General features: G+C 42.5%; 2 protein-coding genes across 2 annotated transcripts in view; both read left to right on the top strand.

The window, feature by feature from the left end:
- LOC132364566 (serotransferrin-like) overlaps window positions 1–14,083 on the top strand; it is a 30,844-nt gene extending 16,761 nt beyond the window's left edge. Inside the window, exons 12-17 of the mRNA XM_059920304.1 lie at window positions 1,072–1,230; window positions 3,879–4,023; window positions 5,191–5,255; window positions 8,802–8,986; window positions 10,189–10,378; window positions 14,049–14,083. Coding sequence (XP_059776287.1) covers window positions 1,072–1,230; window positions 3,879–4,023; window positions 5,191–5,255; window positions 8,802–8,986; window positions 10,189–10,378; window positions 14,049–14,083 — 779 coding nt within the window. The remainder of the gene's footprint in view (window positions 1–1,071; window positions 1,231–3,878; window positions 4,024–5,190; window positions 5,256–8,801; window positions 8,987–10,188; window positions 10,379–14,048) is intronic.
- Window positions 14,084–18,751: 4,668 nt separating this feature from the next.
- SRPRB (SRP receptor subunit beta) overlaps window positions 18,752–24,370 on the top strand; it is a 31,379-nt gene continuing 25,760 nt past the window's right edge. Inside the window, exons 1-4 of the mRNA XM_059920305.1 lie at window positions 18,752–18,961; window positions 19,526–19,620; window positions 20,470–20,547; window positions 23,394–23,476. Of these exons, the coding sequence (XP_059776288.1) occupies window positions 18,808–18,961; window positions 19,526–19,620; window positions 20,470–20,547; window positions 23,394–23,476 (410 nt within the window). The 5' untranslated portion in view covers window positions 18,752–18,807. The remainder of the gene's footprint in view (window positions 18,962–19,525; window positions 19,621–20,469; window positions 20,548–23,393; window positions 23,477–24,370) is intronic.

Raw genomic sequence — 24,370 nt, 5'->3', positions numbered from 1 at the left:
GCTCAGAGAGATTACAAGTTGTCTAGACTCCGACATCCAGCAAGCAAATACAGGCCCTCCCCACCACTCCTGACTGCCTCACATTGCATGAGGCCAGCAAAGTTTTAGATGAGAGTTAACACCAGCCCAGGAGCCTTGCTGATACGTGCCTGGCAGGGCTGAAGGGAGAGGCTCATACCGGCAGATGTCTAGGGGCATGTGATTGCCCAGCTTCCCAGCCAGGGCTAGGCCCAGGCACCCAGGCCAACCTGGCTCTCACCCAGGGCTCTGGCTTGGGGTGGATCTGGAAAGATGTGGCAGGAGCAAGACAGGAAATCTTATCAAAGTGGGCTCTGGGGCCCACACTCAAGTCCCTGCAGGTCATTTCCAGCCATTAGTGTGCAAGTCTGTCCTCATCACTTTTCCCAGTTACAACCTTCAGCCTCTCCCCATCACACTAGGAACCAAGCTCTTCAGCCGAAAATAGAACCATTCTTATTCCATGAACAATAAGATTTGTGTCTTTTCTGTTGGAAACAATTTCCTGAATTAATTAAATTGGAAAACTGAAATTATGAGTTGATATTCTTTCTATTACCAGTTTTAAAGATCAGCATGTATTTGCTGCTAATCATGGCAGCTAACTTGATTTTGACAGTTTCCACTTTGCATATTTATTGTGGTGCAAACCTGTATTCTCCTTATCACAAATTATCTGGCCAGAATATCCCTGTGGTTTATTGCTCATTTACTACTCTTTCCTAATGTACCCTTCAGTATCCATTCCTCTACTATTCCACAGTGGAGGGTGAGTTGCTGGTTTATGTCAGTAGCTTCATGCATTTGGGGAAGGGTTATACACCAGCCATTGCTCTGATGGTTATGTATTCTTATTATTTTGTTTTTTAAGTTCAGATTAATCTCCACCTCCTGGAATGACTTGTATCCCCCCTCAGTCAGTTATTGGGAAGACCTTTTCAAAGAGAGAAGGAATGGTTTGGGATAATTCTACTCCTTAGGGAGATGGCAGGTTTAGACACTCTGGAGAGCCCAGGGGTGTTAATACTCCCTTTTGGGGTGTCTTTCTTGCAGGGTACTATGCTGTGGCTGTGGTTAAGAAATCGTCAGATCCTGATCTCAACTGGAACAATCTGAAAGACAGGAAGTCCTGCCACACTGCAGTAGACAGAACCGCTGGCTGGAACATCCCCATGGGTCTGCTCTACGAGAAGATTAACCACTGTGAATTTGGTGAGTGAGCTCTGGGAGGGTGCTGTTGTCAGGGCCAGGTGGGAAGAGGTGTACCGGGAAGAGTGTGGTATTGTACAAGATGCTGTGGCCCTGGCTCTATGGTAATACAATTTGGTTTAGTGAACTTCAAGGAAATATCTAAAAGGAATGGTAGGGCTGGGAGGTGGATCAGAATGGTTCTTTTCAGTTGCACATAATGGCTTAAGTGAATATGCGTTTACTTTTCTCTCTCATGAAAAAGACCAGAGACAGCAGTCCATGGCTGGTACTGTCATTAGAAACCCAGGCTCCTCTCTCTTCCTGCTGCACCATTCTCAGCATGAGGCCTCCATCTTCAAGGTCACTCATGGTTGCCATTATATCCACGATCCAGGCAAGCTCAAGGAATAAGGAGAAAGGGCACTTGAAGTATGTGCCACCTTGTTAAAGGAGCTATTCAGGAACTCTAGCCCAATTACTTCAGCTAACTTCTCATTGCCCTGAACTTAGATACATAGTCACATTTAGCTGTAAGAGAGGCTGAAAAATGTCATCGTTTATTTGGGCATGTTTCTGTCCCAAATAAAACTAGATTTTTGTTCAAAAAATTAAAAATAGAACTACCATATGATCCAACAATTTCACTTCTGGGTATTTACTGGAAGAAAACAAAAATACTAACTCGAAAAGATATGCACCCACACGTTCATTGCAGCATTATTTACAACAGCCATGACACGGAAAGAACCTAAGTGTCCATCATGAATGAATGGATAAAGAAATTGTGGTTTATATATATACAATAGGATATCATTCAGTCATAAAAAAGAAAGAAATCTTGCCACTTGCAACACCATGGATGGACCCTGAGGGCACTATGTGAAATAAGTCAGGCAGAGAAAGACAAATACCGTATGTTCTCATTTATATGTGGGATCTAAACAAAAATAAAACAACCCGAGCTCATAGACACAGAGAGCAGATTGGCGGTTGCCAGAGGCAGGGGTTGGGGGTGGGCAAATTGGGTGAATGTAGTCAAAAGGTATGAACTTTGGTTATAAAATAAATAAAAGTCATGGGGATGTAATGTACATCATGGTGACTATAGTTAATGCTGTATTGCACATTTCAAAGTTGCTAAGAGAGTAGCTCTTAAAAGTTCTCATCACAAGAAAAAAAATTCTTAATGTGATACACCACATTAACAAATCGAAGAAAAAGATCATATGATCATCTCAATAGATACAGAAAAAGCTTTTGATAAAATTCATCACCCATTTATGAGAAAAACTCTCCAGAAAGTAGGCATAGAGGGAATATACCTCACCATAATAAAGGCCGCATATGACAAACCCACAGCTAACATCATACGCACCAGTGGAAAGCTGAAAGCATTCCCTCTAAGGTCAGGCACAAGACAAGGACTCCCACTGTTGCCACTTTTATGCAACATAGTTTGGAAGTCCTAGCCAAAAGAAAAAAATTATTTTAACCCTGTATGGTGATGGATGTTAACTAGACCTATTGTGGTGATCATTTCACAATATAGTCACAGTAGCGAAACATGTTGTACTCCTGAAATTAATATAATGTTAATGTCAATTATATCTCAATAAAAAATTAATGAAGAAAAAATTAAAAGAAAAAAAAAACTTGATCTTTGTTGTGAAGAAGCAAGGGGAAATGGCCATTGGGTGGACAGCTACAAGCCCTGCCATGGGGCTTTCTAGGCAACGTGGTATGAGGGGTCCTCGGGTCTCTTTAAGATCTTGGCAGTCTCACCAAGTGACTGCTCAGCTCCTAGGCCCCTTCAAAGGGGTGGAAATCAGTTTATTCTCTGTGTCCTCTGAATATCTTCAGGTATGAGCTTAGTTCTACCTCCTAAAATCTGTGTGTAATTTCACCATGGACATGTTTTCCCATGGTTCTTATTTTCTTTAACTTCCTGAGTACTTCCTCCGTGCCACCTCCAAATATGTGTAGCTATTTCTAGGAGGGCCTCTAAAGACAGTTATGAACCAGGCAAGTCCTGTGTGTGTGTGTGTGTGTGTGTGTGTGTGTGTGTGTGTGAGGGGGGCGGATTTGGAGATGCAATCACATTCCTGCACTGCCATGTTCTGCGCCACCAGTTTGACAGGAAGCAAGGTGTGGCTGGGGTGACATTCAGGAGTCCTGTTGCCCACCAGCAAGGGCAGCACTTCTGCTCTCCTGAGGCTCCTGGCAGTTTTACAGCTATGGGAGAGCAGCTGAACTGTGTGTGAAATTCCCCAGCACTTTCTCAAGCTTGGAGTTCTAAGTTCTGTTAAAGGCTCTTCTAATAAATATCAGAGAAAAGAAACACCAAAAACAAGTGGCACAACTCAGGGAGTGAGACCTTCAATTTTACCCCCTTTAGTCAACTTTCATATCATCTCCATCCCATCTCTCTCTTTAGGTGAGTGAGACACTATTGGGATGCTGATGGAATCCCCTCCACCTGACTTGTAATGGTTCCCAGCCTCAATTAAGTTTCCTTTCAAAGCCTATACCCTGGCAGGTCCTGAGTTGATGGCAGGTCACATAACGAGTATGTTCTACCTATCCTGGGCCATACACACCTGTGATGTGTTAGGTAAAGGCCACTGACATTGACTCAGGAAGAGTTGACTTTCTTTTATCCTTCTGCACAGATAAATTTTTCAGTGAAGGCTGTGCCCCTGGGTCTCCACGAAATTCCAGTCTCTGTGCTCTGTGCATTGGCTCAGAAGGTTTTCCGGGAAGGGAGTGTCTTCCCAATAACCAGGAGAGATACTATGGCTATTCAGGGGCTTTCAGGTGAGTATTATAATCCTGATACAAAAATAATAGTAATCCCAGCCCTGACGAGATTCCTTTTTAGGAACGCAGGTGAGATTCTTACATTCCTATCCCATTAGTCCTGCATGTTAGGGTGTCACATTTACAAACATAAGTAGAAACCTGTGAGAAGAGGTATCCAGGTCCCTCCAGGACATGGTCTCCAGACCTGGCTGTCATAGACAGCAAAGACTGGCAGTATGGTACAGGTCAGAAGTTCTCAGCGGGGGGTGATTTGCCCCTCAGGGGACATTTGGCAGTGTCTGGAGATGTTTTTGATTATCGGTGGAGTTGGGGAGTGCTACTGGCATCTAACTGGGAGAGGCTGCTAAACATCCTACATGCGTAGGACAGCACCCTACAACAAAGAATTATCCGGCCCCTAATGTCACTAGTGCCAGGTGAGGAAACCCTACCATAATTGAATAAACACAGGAGTCAAGCATCTGGCTCACGCTCTTCCATTCACCTCTGGGGGAACCTACAACCATGGAAATATATCAATACAAAAGTAAAGTACATGATTTCTACATCTTTGGTTACATTTCTAGCTCATGGAGTCTTTATCATTTTTAAAGAGACACCTGTGCACTTTACGACCTTATTAGTTTTTAACTATCCTGTCTGACTTGGGCCTGTGTCACTTAGTAGTTCATGAATCCATCAACTTCACAATGATGGTGGTATTGTAACTAAAATTCTCACTAGGGAAGGAAAAACAAAGATTATGCCAATTTTCCAGGTATAACCAGCTTGTGAGTTAGAGTAAGAACAATTCACAGCCCACAAGTTTCCAATTTTACAAGGAGACTGTGAGTAAGGAATCACCCTGCGGGAAAATTGCCCCTCTAATATCTGTGTTGAAGCTAGGAAACGGACGTAGCTCTGTTGGAGAAACTGGGCCAGAATTTAGAATTTAGTGTGTAGAAGTGAGATTGTATAACTACAAAGCATATCAGAGGTTTTGTTTTCTTTTTATTACTTACATTAGTAATATGTAAGATCAGTGACAATAGATTAGTGATCAAATGGGAATCACAATTGCTGATACCAGATGGCCAGCCCTGGATCTATAAGGTGGCCTTTCTGAATGACAGATGTGTCTCTGACCTCTTTTCTTCTCTCTCCCTGTCTGGGACTCTGCAGGTGTCTGGTTGAGAAGGGAGACGTGGCCTTTGTGAAGGACCAGACTGTCAAAGAGAACACTGGTGGTACGTGCATAACCTTTGTCCCCATAAATCAGGGTCGCTGGTTCACTTGTGTTCAGGATGTCTTTGTGGAAGTGTTATGGACACTGTCAGGGTCCAGAGCTCTGATTCTCAACCTGTTTGTTCGGTGAAGAGAGAAGTGTTCGCTTGGATAGGCAGAATGGTAAGGACCATGGGCTTCCCAGTGGCCCTGAGTCTCTCCCAGGAACCTTCCTACAGGTGCAGGCACTGTGCCTCCTTTCCCCTAAATACTTCAGTGCACATTTCCTAAGAACCAGGACTTTCTCTCACATACCTACATTACAATTAGCAAGATCAGGAAATTTATACTAACATGGATTTAATACACATCACGTCCACAGTCCCTATTCAAATTCTGTGAGTTATCCCCAAAAGGTCCTTTATAACTATTTCTCATATTTCTAGGTCCAATATATATTTAAATATATTATAGGTCCACTGGGAAAAACATACAGACAGTGGCACCCCTGTAGGAATGAGCACCAAGACCTTGGCTTCTAGAACCATTCCCCAATAGAAGGAACCAAGGCCCCTTGGAAAAATAGCTGATTCTGTGGCTGGGGCAGGAAAGGTATAAGGTGAACCTGGAACATCATGCTGAAGAGCTCAGAGAGATGGGACGTATCAAAGCACATAGGAGCCATTGCGAAAGCCCTCCACTGGCCAAATCTGGGACGTTTTGAGCTTTAAAAGAAATAATAATAGTAGTAAGAAATAATAACCCATTGAATAAAATAGGAACGCATAAGTCCATCCTGATTAAACAAATGAGTATAAGGGAAACATCTTCCTTATTGTAGAATGCTAATTACAGATGCAGAAATAATTATGAAGTTAAAAAACTATCATTTGGCAACCAAGATAGTAATAATTGATTCAAGCAAGGATCATCAATGGGTACTAAAACTAGTGGGTGAATATTAGATGGCCATGACATTAACAAACAAGACAAAATTTTTTAAAATGTCAGTAAGAATGAGTATTCCACCTGCCCACTCTCTATAACTAACTGCTTATAATCCCCACCTAGAGTCCAGGCAGCTATTACTTCCCTCCCTCCGTCATGTCCCTTTACCCAACCTCAAATTTTTCCAACAACTCATTTAGAATGAACTAGTGCAGGACCAACTCCTCTAAGACGCCTTCCCCAATGGCACACCTCCATCCCACAACAGAATCCTCTGTCCATATTGCTCTTATTATTGAATTCATCACATTCTGTAATAAACTGTGGCCACAGGGAGCTCTTTTTTCCTCTTCTTACATCCCAACACCAACCATAGTACATGGCACACAGAAGTTGCTAAGTACTTACTTGAAGGAATAATTGGTTTGGCTAATTTTTCTTTCTTCCCTCCTGTTACTTTTGCTTTTTCCTTTAAGGGCTGTCCTTTTTCCTGCTACCTGAGTGTTACCCTAGGCTGGTTCTTTGTCATCCCTTGATTTCTCTTTGTACCCTTCCAAGTAGGGCTCCCCTCTCGAGGCCACAACTCTCTTTGCAAAGACTCCAAAAGCCTTACCTCCTGAGGGGAATTTATAGAGGAGGCCCACCTCCCATCTAAATAACATCCCAGGATCTCTGTTTGCCCTGTGGTCATTTTTATGTACAAAGTACACTGGCACTGCAACCTCAACCTGTATAAACCCACACTCCTCATCCTTCTCTCAAAACGCAGTCCTCTTCACACAGCCTCTGTCCCCATGGAGGTCTTTATTATATGCCCTGCCAGTCAAGCCTAGATTAATTTCTCAGTCAGTATGTTTTTTGTTTCTTCGGAATATGTATGTCTTCATTAAATTCTATGGTATGTTGTGATATGGAAGAACCAGGATACAAAGGCATAGAGACTGTATGATCTAATTATGTAGATATGTGTCTGCACATCATATGAGTCTAGAAAAGAGACTAGAAGCAATGCACCAATGTTGAAGGTGAATGCTGAGGGATTATACTGGGTTTCAAAGTCTTCTTCCTTAAACTATGTAGCATTTTACAAAGTAGCTGCAGTAAACAAGAGTTATTTGTAGTGGAAAGAAAATTTTTTATCATGCCCTTCTGGATGCCCACTGCTCCTAACCCAGACCAAATCACCTCCCATCTCATTTTTCCTAGTTGTCCTATTTCAGGCTCACACATTAACATTGATTTCCATTCATAAGTTCTCATAGACCCACTTTTCTTCCTACCTAAGTATGACACTCCATCCCACACTCAGGGCCTTGAGGATCTGAGCATGTTTAGCCTGACTGCCCAAGACTCTGTTCCAGTGGGGCTGTTCTCCTCCACCCAATAGGAACACCGGGCACGTACCTGTCCGTGAGTCTTGCTGGAGCCCTCCATCCCCTCACAGAGAAGCGTTCCTCTCTCCTCCTCTCAGGCCTACACATGTTACAGGACACACCTGAAACCTTGCCTTCTCCAGCTAGCCTTCCTGAGTTAATGTGCTCTCACTGTGCTGGTTCCCCAGCTCACACAGCGTTTAGAGAGTGTTACACAAAATACAAAATGTTATTATCTGTGCCCTGCATTCTTGATTTTGGTATGTGTGCTATTTCCCCCCTCCAATAAGATTGTGTCTTGCAGAAGGCTGAGAACATGGTACTGAATAAATGCTTAAAGTACTAAGTAGAACAGAATGGGTTTGGAGAGAATAAGGATGGATTTCACTTGGAAGGTGTTGAGTTGGAGGGATGGGTAAGAAAAGAAAGGAGAAATATTAACATGTGAGCAAAGATATGTGCAGGTACTGGTGGGAGGAAAGGCAGGCAATTTGGAGTTTTCTATAAAAACCAAAAGTGTACCTTTGGAGAGTGTAGGAAAAGGGATATTTTTACTCTATATATAAATTTAAACTTTTAAAATACTGCATTCATATATTAGTTTTTCAATTAAATGAGAAAATTAAATTAAGAAAAAGACTGCAATCCTGTATTTTAGGAGAGAAGCAAAAACCGGGAAAACTTATTTGAGAATTGCCTTAGGAGGAAGGAGCTTAAACCTTGAGAATGGGTGAGATGTTCTTTTTTCAGAGAGAATACAGAAAAGATGAAGCAAGGGGCTGAGAACAGGATATGGACCTGTATGCACAGAGGCATGTGTGCATTCCACATAGAACTAGTATGAGTGAGCCAGATTTCACTCATAAAAGTGAAACCTTTGGCCCTTCCAAAAGGGCCTCTGGGGAAAGTTCTTTTGCTTGCTAGTGCCAGATGGTATAGCACAAACCTGCTTAGAGGGTCACGTTCTTTCTACACTGGAGCAGGAGATCCAAATGCTTCGGAATTTAGTAGAAATGAAGATCATTTTGAACAGCATCCATAGAATGTGGTTCACCCTCCCCTGGCTGGGTGGGCAGATTGAAAGGAGTGGTCTCTGAGAATTCCTGGTAACTCTCTTCCTCTCCACATTACTGTAACCCCTGCTGGCCACTGGGTCCAGGCCCTCCACACGCCAGTGGGTTGGTCACATCTCTCCAGTGAGGTGTGCCTTGATCAAAACTGTGGCTGACCCACCTTTTCTGTACCCAGGAAATAACCCTGAAGAGTGGGCAAAAACACTGCAGGAGGATGATTTTCAGCTGCTGTGCACTGACGGAACCAGGAAGTCTGTGAAGGAGGCTAGTGATTGCTTCCTGGCCCAAGCCCCGAATCATGCTGTGGTCTCACGGGAAGATAAGGCAGCCTGTGTTCGCGAAATATTAGACGCACAGCAGGTATGGCACAGACAGGGCCTCCAACCCTTTCTTCTTGGGTGCGTGTGGATTATTTGGGGATTTCCCAGCTGAGTCCCAGCCCGTACCCCAGCATTCTTTTCCTAGAAGTTAGAACTGGGAGGGCATGGATTGTGGAACTGGATCTCCCAGGCCTCGCTCTGCTTATATCTTCTGCTCACTAGAGATCAGACCCCATCTGATGCACATGTCCCAGGGTCCAAGTACCTGCCTTCCAGCTCGACTCTGACCTTGCTCTGTGGTACCCTCATTTTCCCCACTTCTGCCTTTTTTAAAATGAAGGTGACTGATCCTATTTCCCAGCCATTCTAGATACAAGTCATGAAATGTGGACTGTGTTTCTCTTGCTTAGGCAGACTAAGAACCATTCCAACAGGCAGAAGAACCCAGGAACCTACCCTGAGGGAACTTGTCCTCTGCGGAAAATAACCAACCCAGGGCTGGCCTTGTGGGGAGAGAGACTGCCTGAGCATTTTAATCCTAAAGACCCCTCCACCCACAAACACCACCCTCCCCTCAGGGACAGCTTCCTGTCTGTTGATCCACCATTGGTTTTCTTCTTTTAAAAATTAAGATAGCATACCTTTGTGAGTCCTCTGAAGGTAAATGGTACTAATAATTAGTATTTAATGAACATTTCCTAAGTGCTGGATGGAATGCTAAACTTTCTGTAATCATTATTTCACTTATAATCTTAGAAGGCCTGGAGGAGTCGAGCCTCTTATCAAGATAGGATCAAAGATGCAGTCAAATATGAACTTTTAACAGCTACCTGTACCACTCCTCACTGGGTTGCTCATATTTAATATTTTCTTTGACAATAATACTTAAAAGGGACATGCTTCTGCCCTCTCATTTCCTGGAAGCCGCCCCCAAGACCATGGCCAATGAAGTGAGGAAGAGAGATCAGAGAATTCAGCAGTGGGCGGGAGGCAGGGACTTCCCCAAGGAGATGGGAACAGGATGGACCCTACAGAGGACTTTGAGGCCTCATGGAAGCATAGATTTGTGGTCCATAATTGTATGAATGCCAGGTGATGGATGTGGAAAGATCCTGAGGCATCCTCTGCAGCTTCCCTTTCTTCCCAGGGCTGGTTCCCAGCTTCCAGTCTCCTCCATCCCATCCATGTGTTCCCAGCAGCTCTTTGCCACAGGTCCTCATGCACTTTCTGTCCATTTGACAGGATGAATTTGGAAAACATGGAAGTGACTGCTCGAGCAGTTTTTGTTTGTTCCACTCAGAAACCAAGGACCTTCTGTTCAGGAGTGACACTAAATGTTTGGCTCCACTTCAGAACGCAATAACGTATGAATCCTACTTAGGAAATGCGTATGTCACAGCTGTGGCTAACCTGAGACAATGCTCAACCTCAAGTGAGTAAGAGGAACAGCATTGGGGAATCTGCAAAGAGAACATGTGCGGGGTTCTGGGTGCTGGATACAAAAGGAGGAGCGGGCTGCAGTCCCCAGGAGATGACCAACGGACAGATGAAATGCTGAGGGAACAATGCAATCCCAGCATGAATGAAAGGCTAACTTGCATGGGCAGATCGTAAGGGGACACGGGCTGAAGGCACTGAGGTAGTGACTGCCTGGACATGTAGAATTCCATGCTATTACTAAGAAGAGGAAGAGAGTTATATGCCCATGCCAATTGTTCTGCTCTAAACACCTTTTTATACAGTGCTGCCTTGCTCAAAGTGGTAGCCTGTAGCTACATGTGGGTATTTAAATTTGTATTAGTATTAAACAAAATTTTAAATTTAGTTCCTCAGTCATACCAGCCATAATTCAAGCATGCAATAGATACACGTGTCTCCACATAGATGAGCAAAGAGAACATTTCCAGCATCGCAGAGAGTTCTTTTACATGGTGCTGCTCTTGAGAGCTTGAATGATGGTAAGTTCCAGTAACTCTCAAGTTGCCATGCACACCACAGGCATACCTCAGAGAGATTGCAGGTTCAGTTTCAGACTATTGCAATAAAGGAATATTGCAATAAAGCAAGACATATGAAGGTTTTGGTTTTCCAGTGCATATAAACGTTATGTTTATACTACAGTATAAAGTGTGCAATAGCATTATGTCTAAAAAGTGTCTAACAATGTACATACCTTTGTTAAAAAATACTTTATTGCTAAAAAATGCTAACCATCATCTGAGCCTTCAGCAAGTCATAATCTCTTTGCTGGTGGAGGGTCTTACCTCGATGGTGATGGCTGCTGACTGATCAGGGTGGTGGTTGCTGAAGGCTGAGGTGACTCTGGCAATTTCTTAAAATAAGATGACAATTAAGTTTGCCCCATCAATTGACTCTTCTTTTATGAACGATTTCTCTGTAGCATGCAATGCTGTTTGATAGCATTTTACCCACAGCAGAACTTCTTTCAAAATTGGAGTTCCATCCTCTCAAGCCCTGCCATTAGTTTGTCAACTAAGTTTATTCTAAATCCTTTGTTGTCATTTCAACAATCTTCACAGCATCTTCACCATGAGTAGACTTCATCCCAAGAAACCACTCTCTTTGCTCATCCATGAGAAGCAACTCCTTATTCATTAAAGTTTTATCATGAGATTGCAGCAAGTCAGTCACATCTTCAGGCTCCTCTTCTAATTCTAGGTCTCTTGCTATTTCCACCACATCTGCAGTTACTTCCTCCACTGAAGTCTTGAACCCCTTATAGTCACCTATGAGGGTTGGAATCAACTTCTTTCAAACTCCTGTTCATGATGATATTTTGACCTTTCTCCATGAATCACAAATGTTCTTAATGGCATCTAGAATGAGGAATCCTTTCCAGAAGGTTTTCATTTGACTTTGCCTAGACCCATCAGAGGAATCACTATCTATGGCAGCTATAGCCTTATGGAATATATTTCTTTCATAATGAGACTTGAGAGTCAGAATGACTCCTTGATCCATGGGCTGCAGAATGGATGTTGTGTTAGCAGGCATGAAAACAACACTAATCTTGTACATCTCCATCAGAGCTCTTGGGTTACCAGGTACATTGTCAGTGAGCAGTCCTATTTTGAAAGGAATCTTCTTTTCTGAGCAGTAGGTCTCAATAGTGGGCTTAAAATATTCAGTAAACCATGTTGTAAACAGATGTGCTGTCATCCAGGCTTTGTTGTTCCCTTTATAGAGCACATGAGAGGAGACTGAGCATAATTCTTAAGGGCCCTAGGATTTTTGAAATGGTAAATGAGCATTGGCTTCAACTTCAAGTCATTAGCCCCTAACAAGAGAGTCAGCCTGTCCTTTGAACCTTTGAAGCCAGGCATTGACTTCTCCTCTCTAGCTATGAAAGTCCTAGATGGCATCTTCTTCCAATAGAAGGCTGTTTTGTCTACATGGAAAATCTGTTGTTTAGTGTAGCCACCTTCATTAACTATCTTAGGTAGGTCTTCTGTGTAACCTGCTGTAGCTTCTACATCAGCACTTGCTGCTTCACTTTGCACTTTTATGTTATGGAGATGGCTTCTTTCCTTAAACCTCATGAGCCAACCTCTGCTGGCTTCAGACATTTCTCCTGCAGCTTCCTCACCTCTCTCAGCCTTCACAGAACTGAAGAGAGTTAGGGCCTTGCTCTGGATTAGGCTTTAGCTTAAGGGAATGTTGTGGCTGGTTTGATCCTTTATCTAGGCCACTAAAACTTTCTCCATATCAGGAATAAGGCTGTTTCTTATCATTTCTGTGTCCACTGGAGCAGCACTTTTAACTTCCTTCAAGAACTTTTCCTTTGCGTCCACAACTTGGCTAAGTGTTTGGCACAAGACGCCCAGCTTGGCTTTGGAGAGGCCTTCCTCACTAAGCTTAATCACATCTAGCTTTTGATTTAAAGTGAGAGATGTGCAACTCTTCCTTTCACTTGAACATTTAGAGGCCAGTGTAGGGTTATTAACTGGCCTAATTTCAATATTGTTGTGCTGGTGGAGCAGTCAGAACACACACAACATTTATCGATTAAGTTTGCCATCTTAATGGGCATGGCTTGTGGTGCCCCAAAACAATTAACAATAGTAACACCAAAGATTACTGACCACAGATCACCATAACAAATATATAATAATAATGAAAAAGTCTGAAATATTTCAAGAATTACCAAAATGTGACACAGAGATATGAAGTTAGCAAATGTTATTGGGAAAATGGCGCCAGTAGACTTGCTTGATGCAGGGTTACCACAAACCTTCAATTTGTAAAAAACACAACATCTGTAAAGTGCAATAAAGCGAAGCACGATAAAATGAGGTATGCCTGTACTTATCTAGAACACCAGTTTTCTAAGAATTAGAATACAGTAAAACACACCTTTGTACTATAGCTATGTTGGACATCATTTAATGACTTGGAATCATTTGGAAGATGTGGGAGAATACCATGTAGCTATAGGGAGGTTATTCTTCAACTGCAGAGTGCAGGTCCATAAGCCACAGTCCTGAAGATACTGATTCCCAGGCCCTGGGGGTACTGATTCAGCAAGTCTGTGCCAGGTTCAGGGTTTCTGCATTTTAACAGCTGCCCACATAATTCTGGTATAAGGAAGGATCCATGGCCACTGTTCTGAGTACCCAGGTTGTATTTACCTAACCTACATAGTCTGTGAGGGGGCAGAGACTCTGGCCCTGTTGTACCCTTCTCCATCCCCAGCTCCCAGGACGGAAACTGGCACGTGCTGGGTGCTTAGTGCATCTCGTTATGTTAGTTCCTCACTTGGATCAGAGAGGACAGTCCTCCCAGGCTCGTTCCAGCCACATGGACTCAGGCGTATGAGCCCTGCCCGTAGGACACAAGATGGGGGATGATGTAGGGCAGGGAAGTCCTGTTACCATCCTTGGTGTGAGACACTGCCCGCTGTAGGCACAGGAGCTGTGCAGGCAGGAGCAGGAGGCCACTAGGAGGACGGCCAGGCCCCTCCATCAGAAGAGCAGGGCAACGGGTCTGAGCACTTTTGTATCAGGCTTAACTGCTGATTCACTTAACAGAAAATAAATATAGGTAGATATTAACTGTCCTACCCCTCTGCTCTGTCCCCACAGAACTCCTGGAAGTCTGCAATTTCCACAAAGTTTAAAATCCAAGAGTGGGGCCACCACCTGATGGAGATGGGAGCTCACTGGACCCATAGCTTCCCCTGGTTTTGCTGGTCTGAGTGGTTTGGTTGCCTTCAGTTTGGTGGTGGCACCTCTGCGGGACAAAATAAAAATAAAAGCTATTATTGGTTTTATCTTTTAAAAACTTCATTTTTTCCCTAAATGTTTGGTCTGGAAGGACTAAATACATGTGCAACTAGCCCTTCCTTCAGAGCTCAAGATTCATTTGCTCTTTCCCATAGCCATACCTCCTGGGTACAGTCCAAGTAGGAATTCTTTCTAAAAGGGGTCTGCATGGTCATTATAATATAATCAAGTGTATAAGGCTGTGTGTGTGTTGTGTGCGTGTGTGTGCGTATGTGTGTGTGTGTGTGTTGCTGGGGAAGGGGAAGAAAGGAGGATGCAGAGTAAGTATTGAGATGGAGCATTCAAGGCAGTACAGAAAAAGAATATAGACGATTTACACATTTAAAATATTTTTCATAAATTTCATCAGGTAAACGTGAAGTCCTGACTCTTACTGCTTGGAAAAGTGAATCACTGGAAACTCTTCTTGCTAAAAATCATCGCTTGACCCCGCCTCCCATGGCAGTCACTGCCCTGTCTCCTCCCATTCTTAGTGGAGCTCCTGAAAGGTGGAGCCTTATTCTTCCCACCCCTCACTGATTATTAATGGCTGAACACAGAGAAATCAGTCTTCTGCTCCACTCACATCCCTGCAGCTACTCGGGTCAAGGTCACCACCCACCTGCCAGCCACCAAATTGGTGAAAACCAATTTGTTCTTTCATCCTTGAGTCTGTTTACTAACTTGATATGGCTGACCACTCACCCTTCCTTGGAACCCTCTCCCAGCTTCTCTGACACAGCAGCTCTTCGCTTTGCTTCCTACCTCTCTGTCCTCTTGTGGTCTTACTGTGGGCTCCTCCTACCAGTTCTGAAAAGTAAGGTAATCTTCCCGGGGTTCTTCTCTTGATCCAGTGCTTTTCCAGGTGCTCCGTAAGCAATGAGAATGACTCCTGGGCATCTACATCTATTGTGCTCACCCCTGCTTCCAGCATCCCACACTCACACCTCCTCCTGCCTGTGCATCTATACGGTCGAGTTCGCACAGCAATTGGAAGCCCAACAGACAGAAGAGTGAGGTGATCATCTTACTCCTTCCCTCTCCTGCTTCCCTAATCCAACTATTGTCCCCATATATTTCATACTGGGTAAAGACATGGTCTGCTACCCACTCACAGGAGTCATAAACTGAGGAGTCAAATTTCAATTCACTCTTTCCCCTCATTCCACATCCAATGTCAGCAAGTTCTGCTGATTTTGCCTTCTAAACAACTCTCCAGTTTGCCCCTTTGTTTCCTAACTCCTCTACTTACACTCTGGGGAACAGCTGCAGGTAGGGGGTTCTGAACACAACACTCCACATCTCTCAACTTTCTAGTAACCAAGGAAACAGACCCTGGGTCCACTTTGCAGACCAGACCTGATTTTCACCTTTTTACATACAGCCCTGCTTTGCTTTGAGTCTAGCAACACTCTGGTTTATGTAATATCCACCTAAACTCCACCCTGACCTCAAATCCTATAATAATTCTTTCTTTTCCTTTGTTTGGTGAGATGCCCCACCATTCCTCTGGCGTGTGGTCTGTCTTATTGCAATGAGCCAACAAAAATAATTTCTGTCTATTTTTATTTATTCCTCCCTCTAGACTGCCTTCTTGTCAGTATATCTGTACAGAGAAATGTCTGAAATCATGTTCACCAGATACTATTTGTATAAAAACTAAGGTGATTTGTGTCTTTCTTCTTTGATCTTTCATTATTTCATTATTATATTGAGTTTTTAATATAATAAATGTCTCATTTTAATTCTTTTTTAAAAAATCCTCCATTTTTTCAAAGAAACAGAGTTACAGAGATAAGCCAGAGTAGGGAATCACATGATTGGTGTCCTTGAGTCTGAGATAGGTTCCATTGTGATTTGGAGCTGCTGGGAACAGGAGAGAAAAATGTGTCCAGTGAATGAGACATTTTAGTTAATGGAAGAGAAGAAAAAATTGTCTATGTTGGTTTTGTTGTAACTCTCCATCTGCTGTTAGAATCAGGGAGCAGAGCACTTTCAGCCAGCAGCAGTCAGTATCTGCACGTCCTTCCTTGACGTCCATCCCCACAGAGCTCCTGGGAGCCTGCGGAGTCCCTGAGGCGGAGACGTGAGAGGACAGGAAGCCTCCGACGCCATTCTCTCCTGCTCTCGTTACTGAGAATGGCAGCACCACCTTCTAACACGAGGGTGGAAGGTGTGCACATTTCTTCTGCCTTCATAATACCCAGGAGACAAACTGAAAAACAGTATGACCATGTCTTATCAAACCCCTGCTTCCTCATTCCCAAATTTCACCACCAACACGGCACTTGTTCACTCACATAGCTCTGACTAAAAATCCCTATACACTGAGGACATTTCTGGTAGGTGTTCTCCATGCCTGGCCCTTCCTCCTTCCCTGAATTTTAAGTCCCCAACAGAAGTTATTATAAAGGAACTGTGTGTGTGTGTGTGTGTGTGTGTGCGTGTGTGTGTGTGCGCGCGCGCGCATGTGTGTGTGTTGGGTGCTGGATACAGAGCAGGGATCAGGACCATAAGAAAGAAAAGAAATAGAATGTGGTAAGATTACTGTCAGTTCTGACAGTTTTAATTCATAATGCTAATTTAAAATATAGTAGTTGGTTTACTAACTTTAACCTCCCATCCTAAACATCCTTCCTTAATCTGGAGTCCCTGTTGCCTACCTTTATCAATGAAATGCCTGGAAAATGAATTTTACTGTGTTAGAGCATATAGTCAAGCATAAAGGAGCCCAACTGCCTGGAATCAGTGGGTAGGTTACTCAACCCCGGTCTCAGTTTGCCCTCTGTAAAATTGGGATAGTGGGTCATTGTGAGGATTAAACAAATTAATAAATTTAAAGTATTTAGAACAATGCCTGGCTCTAGCAACCACTCATTAATGTGAGCAATTAGCCTCATTACCTCGTCTCCCCCCGCCCCTCCCCGCTGTTCCTCCTGAGCTCACTTTTCACTCAATCCTTCAACCTCTGCTGCAGAGATGCTGCTGACCACTTCCAGGACATGTTTTACTCCTGTGTCGCTGACCCTCCCTTCTCAGGCTTCTTTGTGGGGTTCCCTCTCCTCCTCACTCCTCATGCTCTCCACAATTTAATGACCGCTTGTTTACATATGACTTCCAAATGAAAATCTAGCACTTATTGCTGACTTCACATTTGTTTACTGTATCACCTGCTTGATATACGATTTCAGACCTCCCAGAGGCACTGGAAACTCCATATACACAAAAGAGAGGCAGTTTTCATCCTGGCTATGTCCCCAGCTCCAAAGACCCTTCAACTGAGCTCTCTAATTCACGTTAAGCACTTTGATCTTCCCAGCAACACACACCAAGTGCTTCAGATGCAGTCTTGATAGCTCTCCTTCTCCTTAACTCAGCTTATCCAATTAATCACTAAATCCTATATATTTTCCTTCTAAATATCTCTCATGTCTGTGCCCTCCTTTCCACTTTCCACATTTCCCTGGTTCAGACCCTGTGCATCATTTGCCAAAACACTGCAACAGCCCCGGCTGGTCTCCCTGCCTCCAGTCTTTTCTCTCTCAAACCATAGTTCTCCACTGATCTGCCAGTCATCTATTTCACTCCCAACTGAAACTTCTTATTGCACGCTAGGTAAAGTCTAGGTTCCTCAGCATAGCACACAGTCCCTTCATGTCTGGTTTTTGCCAACATTTCCTGCTTCATCTACTGCCACCTCTGCTGAAATGACACCTGCTTAATGACAGAGACTGCAAACTGGCAGCCCCTAGGCCGGCTACTTCTGACCCGATGAGGTGTTTTATTTGGGCTACAAGTTTTCATTATTTGCTGAAATTTAAAACGTGGAAAACTTCCCTTAAAAACCTTTCTTTCTGGCTTCTCTTGAAAAACTGAAGAACTGGCCACCTTGCTCCCACATACTTGCCCGGCAGAGTGGTGGCTGCCCCCTTAGGGCAGGAGTGACAGTTTTCAACAGGCCCTGCCCGTCCCATTGACTTTCCTGGCTGCTTCCCTTAACGTAGGTATCTCAGTTGCAGCCCTCGATTTACAGTGTAGGGACACTGAATTGCTCTTTTCTTCTGCACAGAGCACCCTTTGTCCTGTTCCGCCTGCAGAGGCTAACTCATCCTTCATGGCTCAGTTCCTGTCGTTTTCTGCATTCCCATACCGCACCTTACATCTTCTGTCACACCTCGTGCCACGTGATTTTCCGATGAAATGTTTGTGTAATGCTTGAGTTCCTCACAAGACACCTCACCTCACGAAGGGAGCGACTAGAAATCCTCAGCAGAGATTTCTTGAGCCATTCATTTTATTCATCCATCATTTTTTCAACAACCATGAAAAGAGCGGCGACATCTGACTCATATCTTAAAGGATGAGCATGTCACTCATACCTGTGTCTAGCAGCTCAGTCTTCCGGCGGGAGCGCAGTGTCCATGAGAACTACAACTACCATCAGGACCTTCGGGATCCCGGCCTCCGAAGGAGGAAATATAACTTAGGAACTACCACTCCCGTGATGCTCCGCTTCGCACGCTTGCGCAGAGCCGAGGGCCACGTTGCTTTTGCGGTGCCGGGTAGCAGGATCTCAGCCATGGCTTCCGCGGACTCCCGGCGGATGGGGAATGGCGGCAGTGTCGGGAGCGCCTTCCAGCTCTACCTGGACTCCTTGCGGCAGGAACTGCGGCAGAGGGACCCGACGCTGCTGTCAGTCTTGGTGGCGCTCGTCGCGGTGCTGCTGACGCTGGGTAAAGAGGCGGCCGGTAGATATGGCGGGTGCAGAGCTGGCGGGGATCTGAGCTTGGACTGGGCTTGTGCAGACCGCGGACGCGGAACGGACATGGCACCGGGGGGGACGTCTAGAGAGGGGGACTCACCCCTTATACCAACCTGCCCTCCTGCCTGAAGCAGCAGGAGCAGCGCAGCGTTACTAGCCCCTGTTCTGCCTGAGCGCGCCGTTCTCTCCCTTCCATTGCTCTTGCTACCAAGACTCAAATGGTCGTCGCTCCAAGTTTGAGCATCCTATGTTTGCGAGCTGGGCGCTGGGGATACAAAGCTAATAAGCAAGATTGCGCTTGAGGAGTACACCGTCGGTGTAGGGGGTGCAGCTGCCAAAAAATTGACAGTTGATAGTGGCTGGCACTCAGCGGAGTCCCTAAAACAATAGTGATTATAATGGTGGTAATAACAATGGAAGGAAGTTCCAGGTGAATGAAGTGTTCTGTGGTAGACTTAATTTCCCACAGCCCAACCATACATGCATATTGTTGATAATCAAGGCATAATTTTGGTTGTTTTTCTCTATTCCACAGTGTTCTGGAAGTTCATCCGGAGCAGAAGGAGCAGTCAAAGAGCTGTTCTTCTTGTTGGCCTTTGTGACTCCGGGAAAACATTGCTTTTTGTCAGAGTAAATGCTTTGATTTACACCTCTCTTAAACTTGATAGGAAATTTTAGGGCACCCCATTATTCCTGTGAGGTGTACTTTGCAAAAGAAGCTGTGCTGACAAATTGGGGAGTTAATTCTTGAATCACTTGGTAGGACGAAAAGACTCTTGAAAAACGCTTAAACTGGAATTTCTTGACCGTTTCTCTTCTCTTGTACTTGCCAGATACTAACATTTAACCCTTATCCCATTTAAGGGTCTTATATACTAACTGCTTTCATGTCATGGCTAAGGATGCCAGAACAGCTGAAGAGATAGAGGGCAGTAATCTGTATACAGTGTATAATTCTTCTGAGACTTTGTCAAAGAAACTTTTTTTAAAGGGTGATTCTTCTTCTGCCTATTGGCTACTTAGGCTTCTTTTCACTAATATTTATTTTGAGTCCCTGTAGTATTTTTAAATGTTTGGTTTTTGCTACAGAGAGTAGCAGAGGTTTTCTTCTTATTACTCTTCTTTTTGAGAGTATAAATTATTTCCCTTCCACTTTGATGATTGTAAATGTTTATGGAGGGTCAGTAAATTTGGCCACTAACCATTTGAAACTATTATTTGAAAATAATAGTTTAAAAATAATAGTTACCCCCTCCTCTCGTTAAGGAGAGGGGAATGAAGTTTGCAATTAATAAGATTTTTCTACAGGCAAAGAAAGAAAAAAAAATAATATGGTCCTTTTCAGCTATTGCAAGCAACATTCGTTTATTTGACCTTACACCTAGGAGAGTTAGAGCAAAGTTACTTTCTTTAGGTTTGCTATTTATATGTTTACTCTGATCTCCCCCATATTGTGTTTTGTTTTGTTTTGTTTTACAGTTGTTAACAGGCCTTTACAGAGACACTCAGACTTCCATCACTGACAGCTCTGCTGTCTACAGAGTCAACAATAACAGGGTAAGAGGTTCCTAGAATGTGGGGAGTCTGACAGTTTTACTTTACTTTGGTGTGTCAGGAAAAGACATTTCTAGGATAAATTAGTCTGAGGGCATAGGTACGTTCGTAGCTTATTTTTATGGATAAATATTGTGCATGTGACAAATTCTTCTTTTGACCATCCAAGCAGTGGACTTAATCATGCCCTCCCCTGCTTTGTTGTACCTTATGCACACTGATTGATTATTTATTAGTTTTTGTTTCTGTGTCTTCATTCCAACTTTACCATGAGTTCTTAAGAGTGAGCATTAAGCCTTTTTCTTTAGTACATGTATATGGGGCAAAAATTCAAAAGGTTAAAAAGGATATTTGGTGAAAAGTAATTTTGCCTTTCCTATCCCTCCTTACAAGTCTTTTCCTTGGAGGTAGTAACTTACCATTTTCCTGTATAGCCTTCCAGATTGTCTATGCTATACAAACATATCTGTATATCTTTACTTTTTTCTTTTTTGACACTGTGTTCTCCCCCCTCCCGTTTGTTTTTGTTTTTGTTTTTGTTTTAATTTAACAATATAACTGATACAGCTTGGATTTGTTTTCATTTTTTCTTCCTCATTTGTATACATAGTACTACCAGGTTGATTTATGACCTGCATAGTATTCCATTATGTGGCTGTACCATGCAATTTTTTTTTTCCTTTCTTAAAGCCTTTACTTTTGAGACATGACAGAAAAATCTTAAAGGTACACATGGAAAAGTAGTACATGATCACGGTTGAATGTGAAGACAGTATAATCAGAAAGCTTTTACTCCTGTCAACTAATGTTGAGTTTTTATTTAATAAGAGCCCTATTAACAGACATTTAGTTTTTTGGTTGTTACAATCTTGCTTTTACAAACTGTTGCAGTGGATATCTTATGGAGTATACATGAGTATATTTAAAAAACACCAATAAGGAATCGTGAGAAGGACTTTTTATGTACCTGTATGGCCCCAGAATGTAGATAGTGACTGCCAAGCCAATTATAATGCTTAATAAGTATTTAGTGAGTGAGTGAGTGGAAGGAAGGTGGATGGGTGACTGGTTGGAGGCGTTAGATGTATAGATGGATGAATTAGAATGGTGATTTTAGAGACTTTTTCTCCTTCTCCTTGGGTCTTCTCCACCCCCGCCCTGCCCTTTTCTGGTACCTCCATTATTAAACATTGTAAGCAAAGATAAAGAGACATCCTTTTAAATGTCTTAGAGGTATTTTTTTTCTTTTTTCAATAATGGCACTGTTTCTGACTCAGACCTTTTTAAACTCCCAAGGATTCAGATTTTGAAATTTCAGATTTGGGAGATCTTTAATTCTTGGGGCACTTGTACTAGATATTTTAAGTGGGGTATTCCAGGGTATGCTTTAGACCTGTACTTTCCAACAGAGTAGCCACTGATCGTGTGTGACTGTTGAGCCCCTGAAATGTGACCAGTCCAAATTGAGGGATGCTATAAGTATAAAATATACATCAGATCTTGAAGACTTGGGATGAAAAAAAGAATGTAAAATATCAATTTCTTCAATTTTTTTTATATGTTAAAAAGCTAATTTAGATATATTGGGCTATGTAATACATATTTTTAAAATTTTACCTATTTCTTTTTACTTTTTTAATACAGCTATCAGAAAACTTAACATTACAAATAAGACTTGCATGTTTCTATTGAATATGTAAAACATCCCTCCCTTCTTTTTTACTTCTTTTCCCACCCTCCTTATGTTTTAGATTTAGTCTCTCAAAATAGTAACGTATTTAGTAATGTACCTTATGGATTGTTTATAGTATGTGTTGTGGTGCTGATTATGAAGTGTGATAGGGGGTCCCAACCTGAGGTCCCTACACTACCAGTATAAAAATAGAAAAAAGGCTAATATACTTTGTATATTACCTATAAAAGATTAAACAGACTAAGTGACGGGTCACAGTGTATCCAGCTGTAATTATGTCAGATCTGTGCATGATGCTGACCCCCTCCTGCTGAATAGTGGTTGAGGCTGGCTGTGGAGAAGGTAGAACATATGAGAAATGATCCATGGGTCTGATAAATGTACCGGGGCTATACCCAAGAGTCTTAGGATTGAGCATAGCCACATCTGCATTGAACATGAGCTCAAGAATGAAGGCCTGGCGTGAATAGCATGTAAGTGGGCACTTAATCAGTCTGCTCCGTAGCGGCACAACCCCGCCCTGTTCAGTGATTGTCACCTGGATCAAGAATTGACAAAAAATATTGACAGAGTTGGAACAAATAAATGGTGTGTCTAGTGGACGTATATTTTAAAGTTAGATTGCAGTAGAAATATAAAAGAATGTTTTGTTTTTATAAAGGTTAGGGATCCCTGCAGTGGTAACATGTTATATGATAAAATGTAGGTTCTTATATTATTTAGTTTGTGAATATTTATTACTGTTTTTCACATGTTTTTGCTTTTATTCATACTGGTGTATTTCCCAGCCTCAGGTGGACTTTCCTGACTTCCCCATACAGGGTCAGGTTCCTCACGTACCCTCAGAACATTGATCAAAGTTGTAATTTTACACTTACATGTAATTTTACATTGTGTTGACCTTTCTGATTATATTATAAGCTCTGTTAGGGCAGGACCATGTTTTTGTCCATTGTTAAATCTCCAGAGCCTTCACTCCATGATTTATAAATAGAGGATGCTCTGTGAACATTTGTTTGATTCATTAATCAGTTACAGTGACCTTTTTTGATTCATTAATTGGGTACCATTCTGATATCTACGATCTGATATGAAAGATTTATGTTGTAAATATGAATCTGGACTGAAACATTAATATTATTGCTGGCATCCTTAGGGCACTAGCCTGACCTTGATTGACCTCCCTGGCCATGAGAGCTTGAGACTTCAGTTCTTAGAGCGGTTTAAGGCTTCAGCCAGGTAAGTAGGAAGTGGGAAGGGCTTGTCTGAAATCTGTATATCAAGGCCAACCATGTTGTTTGCTCTCGTGGTATTCTGGAGGCAGCCTGATATCATGGAGTGGAAAGAGCATGGACCCTGGGGTCAGCATTTCTGGGTTGCAAGCCCACCTTCACTTGGATTATATGAGATAATATTTGAAAATATTTCTCAGAGTGTTCAGAAAGTGTTTACCCTTATTATGATGTCAGTAAATTTTTCATTTACTCTGAGGACAAATTTAATAATGTGTAGAACTATTAAAATCTGAAAAAAGAATTTTAAAGCTAGGTGGCATCTGAGAAGATATTAAAATCCAACATTATATATTTCTATCCTTAAATTATCTAAAGTTGACTCCTGAAAACTACAGAAGAATATTTTCATATTTCTTTTAGTATTGTCCTAGTATTACTGACTCTTATTTCCTAAATTTCTTGTGCTTCAGCTTAAGATGCTTTATTCTTGTTTAGTCTCTAACACTGGTAGGAACTTGAGGAAAATCAAAATACCACATTTCATTTATTTTAAGACACATTTTAATATCTATGAAGTTGGAATGCCACTTATAGTTAATGGTGTCATAGTTTAATTGGCAGTATTTTCTTTCTTAGTTGAACCTGAAATAATGTGTGTTTTAATTGATGGAATCTGGGTTGATGGAATGAGGTAGTTGTTTCTTTCCTTATTTTTGAAGGTATCTTGTTTTGTATTTTGTTTTTGCTTCTTGGCCCACAAGGTGGTGGTGATGAGCAATCTGTCATAGTTGAGACTGTTACTTGATTTAAAAAAAAAAAAAAGACTATTTTTAGAGAGTTTTAGGTTCACAGCAAAATTGAACAGAAGGTACAGAGATTTCCCATATAACCCTGCCCC

The sequence above is a fragment of the Balaenoptera ricei genome, chromosome 4 (assembly GCF_028023285.1).
Source record: "Balaenoptera ricei isolate mBalRic1 chromosome 4, mBalRic1.hap2, whole genome shotgun sequence".
Taxonomy (NCBI): Eukaryota; Metazoa; Chordata; class Mammalia; order Artiodactyla; family Balaenopteridae; genus Balaenoptera; species Balaenoptera ricei.
This window is presented reverse-complemented; position numbering and strand designations above follow the sequence as displayed.